The sequence below is a fragment of the Camelina sativa genome, chromosome 12 (assembly GCF_000633955.1).
Source record: "Camelina sativa cultivar DH55 chromosome 12, Cs, whole genome shotgun sequence".
NCBI lineage: Eukaryota > Viridiplantae > Streptophyta > Magnoliopsida > Brassicales > Brassicaceae > Camelina > Camelina sativa.
The window spans coordinates 32,030,322-32,042,219 of record NC_025696.1 but is presented as its reverse complement, the minus strand read 5'-3'; the positions used below and the strand labels follow the sequence as shown (position 1 = coordinate 32,042,219).

The window sequence follows — 11,898 nt, the reverse complement described above, 5'->3', positions numbered from 1 at the left end:
TGTGAACAGTACTAGAATCTTTTCAAAACCATAAGCCTCAACCACATTCAGCCACAACATCACTATCATCACCAATATCATCATCTCATCATACTCCCCCAGCGTGAGTGCACATTCATATAAAAACAAGGATGAAGACATATATGCAGGGAGACACAACAAGCTTCCTATCATGCCTTGTACCAAAAATAATCCTCAAGAGCTTTTATAATGTTCTTAGGTTCAACCTGTGAAACAAAACAATGTTGCAGCACTCCTTGAGAATTCAGCTGAACATGATGAACGGTTTGCTCAACAAATGCAACTGCAGCAAACTGATTCTTATGACCTTGCAACTGTTTAGATGTAGCTAAGACTCCTGATGATTCATCATTCCAATCATTACTATTGGATCTTGTTGATCCAGTTGTGACTTTTTCTTGTACAGGTGGTTCTGCAACATAATTATGTAGAACCTGAGGTTCAACCCCAACATCATCTTCAGTGACTATCTTCGAGAGATTGCAACATAGGTTGATTTCCTCAGTTTCTTTGCAACCTTGATCATACTTTGTCTCATCATTCTCGAAACTTTTATTGTACAAATCCTTTTTAGCCACCCAGACTCTAGAAAAATGAAAGGGATCAATAAAACACTTTCTTGCCATCCAAAGCTCCTTGATCTTGTTCTTAAACTTGTAACAGAAAGATCTCACATGACCACTTTTACCACAATGAAAGCATTCATAAACCCTTCGTCCTCGCTTGGATTTATCCAACCTTTTCGCTCAAGAGAAGATATATGTTGATGTCGTGTGTTCTAGGTTGGTGCTACAGAGACCTTCTGTTGTACCACTTTTTCCAGAATACTTGACTCAGCTTCATGATTTACATTGCTCTTAACGAAACTTACTGATTTATCATGAGACCACAGCTCAATAGTCTCCTCTTAATGATAACCCAGACCTTGATGTTGAGATCCTACAATTCCCATAGATAGTATCTCATCAAGCTTCTTGCCACCATCATTCAACATCCTAATCTTCTTGTGATTCTCATTCAGCTCCCTGTCAAGGCTTGTTGATCTTTCCTTCTCCAAACCATAGAGTTCTTGAAGATTTCTCAACTTTCTCTCAAGCGACTCCTTTTCAGCAGGAAGTAGCTCCTTACAAGTTGTAACTTCAGACTTACATTCTTCTTCTAGCATATTGACCTTGGCTTCCAATTTTAGTTTTTCCTTGACAAGTAACAGCTTTTCATTACACAACTGAACCCAATTGTCATACAAAATACAGTAGCTCTCTTTTGAAATTGATTCTTCATCATCATCATCTGAGCTTTCATCAGCTATATCATCACTTTTAGCACTGTATGCAAAAAGATTCAACATTCGTCCATCTTCTTCATCCCCATCACTCTCTGATTCTGAATCACTAAAGCTAACATATGCCTTATTATTTCCTTTCACCATGTTTGGGCATTCAAATTTTAAATGTCCAATCCCTTTACATTCAAAGCACTTCATCTCCTTGCGCTTAACCATTGGACACTCAAGTTTGTAATGACCAACACCACCACATTCAAGACATTGAATCTCTTTTCTCCGATTAGCTTTTTCTTTCTCAGATACATTTGGCGTAGAACAAGACCTCCCTGTAGCACTTCGATTCCAGCATGCTAATTCTCGTCCCTGTCCTTTTTCAACACGCTTGAGAGCTTTTCCAAAGTTTCTTGCCATCAAGGACATGTTATCTTTTATCTCTTTCAGCTGGTCGTTTGTGTCATCTACCTTGAATGCAATCCCTTTGTCATGAATTCTCTGTTCTTCAGCAACCTCCATCTCTTCTGACTTCAACATACCAACCAGATCTTCAAATCTCAAAGTATCAGTGTTTCCAGAGACTCTCATGACAGCTTTGTGTGCTGCATACTTAGATGGCAGACACCTAATTAATTTTTTAACCAACTTGGTATTCTTGTATGTTTTACCAAGATTCTTAGCTTCATTGGCAATAGAACTCATTTTAGCACTGAACTGAGAGATTGTCTCTTCTGGATCCATCCTTAGGACTTCAAATTGAGAAGCAAGCTGATCCAATCTTGTTATTTTGACACTTGAGTTTCCTTCATGAGTCTTCTGTAGAATATCCCAAGCTTCTTTGGCTGACTCACAACCTTGAACAAGCTTAAAGTCATCATCATCAATAGCACCAAAGATAACATTAAGAGCCCTAGCATTGTATTTAGACAAGTTTTTTTCTTCCACTGTCCAGCGTGCTTTAGGTTTAGTGATATTGTCACCAGCTTCAGTTTTCTCATATGGAGGCTCCCAGCCTTCTTCAACAGCCGTCCAAGCATCCTCACCAAGATTACGGATCAACTGAACCATGCGGACCTTCCAACGACCATAGCTTTGTTCATCCAAGATCACAGCCCTTTGAAGCATCATCAACTCATTACCCGACTGCATCATTATCCCAAGATCTCAACCTGTAGCGAGTATAGAGCTCTCGTCGGTTGACTGCTCTGATACCAATTGTAAAAACGAAGATGCAGCCAATATTGAAAAGAACTTCTTTTCTTATTAAGAATCACTTAAACAATCTTACAAGATATGTTTAATCAGATTTACACACAGTCAACACGGCTTGTCACTGACCAATTCTTAATCTAACCAAAATCCCTAAGAACCCTAAAAGCTTTCTCGCTTAGTTCTCTAAAATTCTTTTTGAACGGCCAAACATTGTTTGGCCTAATAATACAATATATAGGAACCCTCCTATAACCTACTTTCCTAAACAAGGATAAGTCCAAATTTTCAAGTCAATATGATAATATCTTGTCCTCTAATTAACAAGCCTTCAAAAGTATTTCCACGTCATCCAATATCCGTGACTCCTCCAAGACGCGTAAACATCTTCCAAAGTCCTACAACACAGCCTTGTAGCACCAGAACGTCTTCATGCTTTCAAGAAACACCATTAGAACTCGACATTTCAGCAAACACTTAAGCCACATTATAAGAGAGAGCAAGACAAGAAAAAAGGCTCAGCATTTAAAATAGAACATACATTTTTCCACAGAGCATTTCAAGGGATTGAGCAACAAATCTTCTTTCTTAACGTTAATAATTGAATGTTCGAAAACTTACTACAAATTAAAAGAAGAAAAAAAAAGAAATCAAGGTCATACCGTCGTCTTCTTGGCAGCGACGTTCAGTCATGTCTTCGTAGGCCAAGACCCTCAAATTCTATATCTTTAGCATCTTTGTAGCTTCCTTCTCATAAAACAACTATCGTCAGAAACATAACTGGAAAGCACTATCTACAGAATCACTACCTAAAAAGCAATCAAGTTTGTAATCAGAAGGGGAGTTAAATTAATACCCCTAAGCGAGAATTGGTGACCACATGTCCTATGAAACAATAGAAGTGAGCTATATAAACGTGATCCTAGGTTTTAGATATTGAAAACAACTCTCAGACCACCAGACAATACTAATGACTCTTTATCTACGGATTTACCAAACTCATGATTTGATAAGGCCCCTATACATACACCAGAAACAAAACAACGCAAACTCATCAACCCAACAACTTTGACAGTAAAGAGAGATAGAGGTTATAAGGAGAAAGTAGGAAAGAGCATACTTTAGCTTGTTCTTTGGGATCTTCAATTGCTGAACAATTTCATCAATGTGTATCCCCTGTTGTCTTGCACTGCAATGAACAAATAACAATTATCAGACCGATTTTAGGTGGTGAAATGTGCGCAGCAGACCTCAAAGTTACACGCAAGCTAAATGAGTTTTGATTCCAAGTGGTGCAAGGTGAAGCAAACTCATACTCGCGTGCAAGCATATTGCTTTAGATAGTCAAGAATCATGTCATTTAAGTTCTGCGACCATCCCCATCGTTTTGAGAGGATACCGCAGAAACAATAATATTTTAAGCAAACATATCATAAAATTAAATCTATCTAACCAGACTAAAAAACCAAAACACTCTTTTTTTCTCTACCCACTAACCCTTATCTACGTGCTTGAAGACAAAATTCAACATAAATCGAAACCACTGATACATCAAAGTGAACTAAATTCAAACCCAACATAAACAAACGATCTTAACCCAACAGTAAACTAAATTCAAACCGAGAAGACAAAATTTAACATAGATCGAAACCACTGATACATCAAAGTGAGCTGAGATGAACCACTACGAAGCTGTACGTGGTAATCCATCATCGTTGGTAATTATCGTAGAGAAGCAGAAGAAATCCACCACAAACAAGCGACCAACGATGAGGCTAACATCAGCCTCGTATCTGCTCAGATTGGTAGAGAGAGCCATGGGATGAACAGCAAAGTTGGTCGAAGGTTAAAAGGCGCCGAAGAAGAAGACTGGTATCACGGCAACGACGGCGGCGAAGCGATAATTGTTTTAACATATCATCTCCGATCAAAACGACAGAGAAGAAGAAGAGCGACGAAGTGAGAGAGATTTGTTTTCTGTGTTAATGGATCGGATCCTGAAGGCCGCTCGAACTTCCAGTTCGTTGAATCTTTCCAATCGATCTCTCAAGTAAGATCCATTAAATTTCATCAACCTTTTTCCTTTTTTTGGATTGTATTGTAATTTCAGATTTTTGTTTGTAAGATTGGTTTGACTGTGAGAAAATTTCGATTTTCCAAAGTTTGTTTTAGTTTTTCGAAATGGGTTTTATAATGTGAAATATCAAGGTTTCGAGGTTTTGATCCTATTGCTTAGAATAAGCTCGACGTTTTTCTCACGAGATCCCATTATATATGAATGAGATGCATAGTCTTTGCTTACAGTACTGTTTACTGATTTGGGATTCTATTTTCAAGGAATGTACCTACCGAGGTATATCAATGTCTGGAAACGACAAGGGAAGGAGAAAACTGGTGGGAGGTGGTTAGCTTTATCTCGATCAGATACATGTTTGAAGTTAATCCTTATTTAGATGTGGAGGTTTGATACGATTTGCTTATATAAAATAGACTTGATAGATTATAGAATTGGAATTACAAAAGGAACTGAGGATTTTATTAATGGAGCTCCTCCCACTCCCCCTAAAAAACCTCACCAAATACTCGATGACCCTCTCTTACTCTCTCAGACCTTATATATAGTCATAGACTCAAGAAATAACCTAAACTAACCATGGTTAAGTCTCACAACAAACCATGGTTAAGTTACTTATTATTATGCATTTTCACTGCTTCTATCATTACCCCTGCCTTTGAAAACAACCTTGTCCTCAAGGTTGAAATAAGCAACCTGTTTATCCAACCCCTTCTTTGAGCTTCCCAGGACATTCAAAATATGGCAGCACTTCCCGCTTCAGCCACAACTCTTCATGCCCTGCTTTCAGATTGTCCATGGCCTCCAAATCCAAATTCAGTTCTGATCTGACTTGGAAATTTTCCTTTAGCTGCACCAACATTACGTCTCTTGCTTGTATCAGAGTCTCACACGTCAACATGTTTTCAATTTCGTCATAACTAATATTCTCTGCAAAAGAGTACACTGAACTAGGCAACATGATTATCTGTTTGGCCGTGACGTCATCCAGTTGAAACACCATTTCTATCTCCCAAAGTTTTTGCTCCAGATAACGAATTTCCCACGCCATGCCATTATTTTCTTTTTCCCGTTCAGCCACCTTGTTTAGATAGACAACAAGAAACCCCTTCCCCATCAGCTTAACTTCTATTTCTCCACTAACAGCGGCCACACTAATGTTTAGCACTATTTGAAATTCATTCGCCCTTCCACTTGCAGTAGTGTAGGCAAACCCATCCACTTGCAGTAGTGTAGGTAAATGAAACTGTATGCTTCTCTTTGTTGAGTCCTCCATTGCAGCAACAATTTCCAGAGAAGAATCATCACCACTCATGAAACCTGCACTAAGAACCAAGGGAACTATCTCCAGGCTAACACCCTGTCTCCCATCCAACGCTTTCAAGCCCGCACTAAATAGTTTTTCAATTCCCAATAATGACAACTGAATCCATTTGTTAACGTCAATGCACACTGCATGTCTTGTGGTAGCAGTGGCAAGCTCTTTACCGGGCGATAAGGCCCATATTCTTTTGAAATATGCCGTTTCCCTTAACCCTTTGCCTAGTGGAGCTTCTTCTGTCGTATACGTTCGCAACACACAAGTGTTCTTGTACTTCTTTTTAAATTTGACTCTCTTCCCGCTTGTCATGGACTGCTGCTTATCAACTGTCATCAATCCCCTTAACTGCTTTTCACAAATCAGTGCATAGACACAATTGTTGAGCTTAGTAAGTTTTCTCCTAGGCTTCAGATTTGTACTCTTCTTCACTCTGTAATTCTGCTCAACAAAAGCTCTCTTCTTCTTCTTAGGTAACTTCAACGGCCATATTTTGTCAGTCACTTGGTCAGTTCTCATGTTTCCCAATTGACTAAAGCATGTTAGCCCTTGTGATTCTCTCACTGTCCAAGTTTAATGACCTTTGCACTGGTTCTTACTCAGATGTCGAAGTAGTTTCTCCCTGTGCAGCACCCTGAATCTGTATTTGAGCTTAGTGAGCTTGTTGTAGAATCTCTTCTTTTCCTTCTTAAGTTGATCACTAAAGCCTCTCTTACAAAGATAGTGATGAAATGTATCCTTTGGCTTCCGTTTGTGTTTCTCTTTGAACTTTGTTCCTTTCTTCCACATCTTAGAGAATGTTTCCTTTCTAATGACTCTTTTACTTCTACTAAGCACCATATTGTCGAGCAATTGGTAACAGTCTACCTGGTTCTGAGTTTGCGAATTCTTCTTCTTAACCTTAATTCCCCACAGTAGAAGCTTATGAAGCACAACACAACAACACTTGACTCTTTTACCTCCTTCTTTCCTTCTGGTGCTTTGACGTTTCATGGCTCTCTTCATCTGAGACTGAAATTTGAGGTGATCCCATTTCCCTGATTTGTACTTACATCTCCTGAGTTTACCATACACCATATTTTTCCTCCTTATCACTCTTTGACCTTTCCATTGCCTCTCCAGAACCATTAGATTGGTCTTTGTGTCCACTTTGGTTCCTGTCCTCGCTTCTTCCCTCTTTGTTTTTCCTCTAGTGATCTTCTTTTTCTGTCTTTTTTCCTTCCTGATCATTTTGTCGAACACTTGGTGGGAGTTCAGAGACATTGTGATACCTGTCTTGTTTAGCTTAGCAAATTGCTCCTCGTGGCTTACTTTTTCCTCTAACAGATGTGGGAAATAGAATTTAGTATTCTCTCCTTTCCTCTCTGCCAACACCTTCAACAAATCTGTATCACCATTTGGTTCTAAACCACTTACAGACCCATCAACCTATGAAAGCGTTTTCCATCTCTTCCTCTTCTTTTTCTTCTTCGTCTTCCATTTTCTTCTATTAGGCATTTCATCAAAACACTTGGAAGGCATTTTCACCTCTGTTGGCCTCCATCTGTTTTTCTGCCTCATGTGCGTGCGTCTCTCCATTCTTTTTGTCAGCAAACCCACTTTTAATCTCCTCACAGTCAGAAGCTACCTTCTCCTTCTTCTCACCACTTAGATTTGGGATTTCTAACTGTTCTTCAGTCTCAAGGAGATATTTCTCCAGCCTATCTAAATAGCTTGACCATCTGCTCACCTTAGAGTCAAATTCATCACTCTGCGTGTATACAGTCACAATACTCTCTTTTCCTTTGCTGAATCGTTGACGCAGACCAATCTTGATCTCATTCCAATTAGTGAACGTAGTCTGTGACTCCTGGAACCACAATAGAGCATCATCTTCCATAAATCCATATGCAAAGGAAATCTTTGTCTCTTCGGTGAATCCATAGTCCGTGAAGTAATCTTCCACCCATGAAATCCACATCGCTGGATCTTCATCGCCATAATAAACAAGAACTTCTACAGAACCATCACTATCTCCCATTGGACCGAACTGCTCTGATACCAATTTGATACGATTTGCTTATATAAAATAGACTTGATAGATTATAGAACTGGAATTACAAAAGGGACTGAGGATTTTATTAATGGAGCTCCTCCCACTCCCCCTAAAAGACCTCACCAAATACTCGATGACCCTCTCTTACTCTCTCAGACCTTATATATAGCCATAGACTCAAGAAATAACCTAAACTAACCATGGTTAAGTCTCACAACAAACCATGGTTAAGTTACTTATTATTATGCATTTTCACTGCTTCTATCAAGGTTATTGAATATGATGCAGCTTCGAGTAAAGTTTATCATTAAACCGTGGAAAACACACTAATCCCCTGTAAGTAAAATCCTGATACTTGAATGTCATCTTCTTTCACTACTCCTTTGATTTTTCAACGTCTTGTTATAATTGTTTGTACCATGTTTCATTCAGGCGGCCCTGTGGATCATATACTAAAACCAGTTGGAGATGTCACATGTCCTCCAAAAGGTGAAACTTTCTGTCTCCAATCAAAACACATTTACTGAGTTAAAATCTGCTTATACTTTGTTTTTTTTTGGTCATTGTTACTATTTAGATCGGAAGGAGACTGTTAATTTTTTTTTCTTTGTTGCTTCTCTAAGATGGTTCACTTTCTCTGTGCTATTGACTTCTACTATTGGCTTTGGATAGAAACGGTTGTTGGTCTTTTAGTCAAGACCCGGTATTCAGATTTCATTGTTTATAGTCAAGTTTGGCCATACTGATCGCCTTGGGCTAGCTTCTCTAACTGACTAAACCCAAAAGAGTGGTTGTAACTGAGTTACCTGCCAAAGGAGTAGCCAAGACTGTGTGTCGTCTGCAAGATCTTCAAGAAGGCTGAAGGCATGGGAGCCCTTAAAGCAGCTCGTAATATCACCGCACAATCGCCAATAGTTGGAACATCACCCTCAATCATCTATACAAACTCATGATTACGTTTATTATTGTTACATTATTGACATTATTCATAGAAAGTTATATAATAATGATTTAGAGGTTTGAAGGGACTCTTGCCTTTGTCATGAGTACAATTGCCAACTCGACTTCCCACTCTTGTGACCATTTCCTCGGAGTTTTGTTCTTAAAATCCTTCTCCCATGTCCAACCCCAAACATCTGCTATTGTATACATGTCAGACACGTCAAATACTTTCCTTTCCCTCATTTCTTTGAATGCTTCAAATGGGTCCTCTGGGAACCAATCCTCATCTGCATCATCCTGATGAATGTAGTCGGCATTGGTAAGCATGCTTAAAATATCATATTCATGAACATGTGACTAAATTCATGAACATATTAATACACACACCTCAAGTGTCATACGAGATGCCCTCTTCCCAGGTTTCTTTGTTCTGTTTGCTTCATCAGATTCTTTCAAGAGTTGGACTCCAATCATTTGAAGATGCTTCTTAGCTTCAGCAGCCTTATTATTAACTAAATCCTCTCCTTCTTCTTGATTCTCAGTTTCTGCAACTACCACTTCTTCCTCTTCATTTTCATCATCATCCTCATCCCCTTCCTGTTCTTCCTCCTCATCATCATCATCATCCTCATCATCATCAGCTTCTTTTGCAACATCTTTAATTGTGTTCTCCGACTCACCTGTAGCTACTGTTTCAGCTGTTTCCTTGGATTCAACTGAAGTTTCGATGAAGCCTTCTCCAAGAAACCGACGTTTCCAAAGGTAACACTTAAACACAAATTGCTTGGTAGTTGTAATAGTTGTAATATTCATACCAACATTTATAATATTATAAAATATACTTAAAACACAATTTTAATAAAATTTATATAAGACACCCATGTTAAAGGATGACTAATGGGAGGAGAAAAAATAAAAACAATGGATTGATGATCTAAACTTAGATTAGTATTACTTTAATCTTATTAAAAGTTTAAGACACCAAGATGAGTATGACCAATGGGCATGCCCTTAGTGATAGGAATTAGTGTCTGAATCTTTAGGTTCATATTGGGTGTCATGGTTCAAACTCGAGTTTTTACTGGCATTATCGATGTCAATTATGCAATTAATCATTGGTTGGTTTCTTAAAATTACTAGACTATGGAGGGTCGTGGCAGCAGGGTCTAGCTTAGCATATTCTTTGTTGAGTCGAGGTTCCCAAGGTGCACCCATCAACATACTCTCCTAGTGCTTTTGTTTTGTTGTTGTACAAGGATTTTTGTATTGATAAGTGATTATTTGTAAATTCTACTCGTAAAATTTGTATATTTTTTTTTTTGGGGACAAACTGATGATTCTATTCATTCAAATAGTAGAATTACAAAGAGGAGGATATAAACTCCCAAAGTACAAGAAATTACAAGTAGAGCCTTTCCCCAAAGCCATAAACATACACAAAGAGATAGAAACCATCAAGCAATAGTCCAGGAGAGCTGTGAAACAAATGCAAAAAGCAGCTTGAGACATGTGAGGTCATGGTTGCAAGACTATTATCATCGAGGAACTTGATAGATGACAAGGAGATCACGGTCATAAGACTTTGTGACTTTGACAGAAGAATCAGGACCAAGGAACTCACCGGAGCGAGGAGCACTTGCAAAAGCAATACCATGGCAAGGATTGGGGGGGGCTACAGCCCGGATAATGGTGGTGGTGATGATAGTAGTTTGCTTGAATACGTTAGAATTATTTGGTTAAGTGTTGGCGGACAATGTAATTTTTGATTCCCGCTTAGAGATTCTTTGGCTTAGCGTTTATTGAATGCTATCTTATCAAGACTAAAATTCTAAACTCATCTTTAATAGCAAATGAGAAAACCGAGCTATCATCATATGCTATTAATGTAGGTTTTTTTTTGTAGTGTTAGCATAGGGATAAAAGTGATTGTTGGTTCTTCCAGTTAGAAAACAAATTCACCGATTGAGCAAGGACCAAAGATCTACCATACACTTTGTTACTACAAAACATTCTAGTTAATTGGATTCTCAGATGTAGTCTTCAGACACCGAGTTCAACCAATTAACCTAAGAAATGTTTACTAGATAACATAAGGATAGGTGGAGTAGACCAGGGATTTTGGAGGTTGGGCAAGACCATTTGGGATGCTAGCAAGCCGAGTTCAAGTCCAGAGCTCATCCGCAGAGATCCAAAAGATGTTGGGGATGGCCAGGGGAGTTGACTCGCGCGGCGGCTACCCGGAGAGAGTGAAGGGTTCTGCATCTCCGGTGGGAGTAGGCATGGGTCTGCCAAGCTCATAGGGTGACAGACCTTTGCGACGGGAGTCAAATAACGGAGACAAGCCGCAACTCTGGAAGATTCTTCGCCAAACAACGACTCAAGTGCCGTTAAGGAAGAGTAAACTTCAGGGGCAAAGCACAATCCGGATCGGAGAAAAAAGAAGCACAAAGACATTGGTACCATCGACGGTAAGTCTAGGCGTGAATAGGTGAGGATGGGGCTTGCCGGACTCCACATCCTTCTGAAGGAGAACAAGATCAGGCCTTTGTCTGGATCTAGGGTAAATGTCGAGGTTTGGTAGGGAAACAAAAGGGGAAAACAAAAGGGCAAAAAAGATTGAATGGTGAAACTAAAGAAATAAAGGAAGTAGTGGAGGAGCGGAGAGGTTGGAAGATCCCGACGCCAGCGAGCCGGAGTTCTACCAGTGTCGGAGAAAAATGGTGATAGCGGCGCCTCGATTATAGTGTCTAGGAGAGAAAATTAGGGCAAACTCAGTTTTGTAATTAACTCAATAGTTCTTTGAGTTGTCATATCTAGTCATACCAAGCCGTGAATACACACAAACAAGAAGTATGCTCTAGAACCTGGAATTGGATAAATATGAAAAGGATTTAGGAAGGTTAATTCAACTGCTTCCACATTTCTATATGTTGCTCACATGTAGGATCAATTTGTATTTATTTTTTGTTTTCTCTCCAATCTTTTTGGTAAGTTGTGCATTTCTGTGTTGCTAACAATCA

General features: G+C 39.1%; 1 protein-coding gene and 1 long non-coding RNA gene across 2 annotated transcripts; both read right to left on the bottom strand.

Annotated features, from left to right (window-relative positions):
- Nucleotides 2,617–3,721, bottom strand: LOC104733004. The gene is made up of 3 exons (XR_759029.2): nt 3,630–3,721; nt 3,172–3,256; nt 2,617–2,944 (listed from the first exon to the last, which is right to left on the bottom strand). It is a non-coding gene; the product is annotated as an uncharacterized LOC104733004 (long non-coding RNA).
- LOC104734066 (acidic leucine-rich nuclear phosphoprotein 32 family member B-like) lies at nt 8,948–9,691 on the bottom strand. The gene is made up of 2 exons (XM_019233721.1): nt 9,266–9,691; nt 8,948–9,175 (listed from the first exon to the last, which is right to left on the bottom strand). Exons 1-2 carry the CDS (start codon nt 9,689–9,691, stop codon nt 8,948–8,950), a joined length of 654 nt encoding a protein of 217 aa, XP_019089266.1.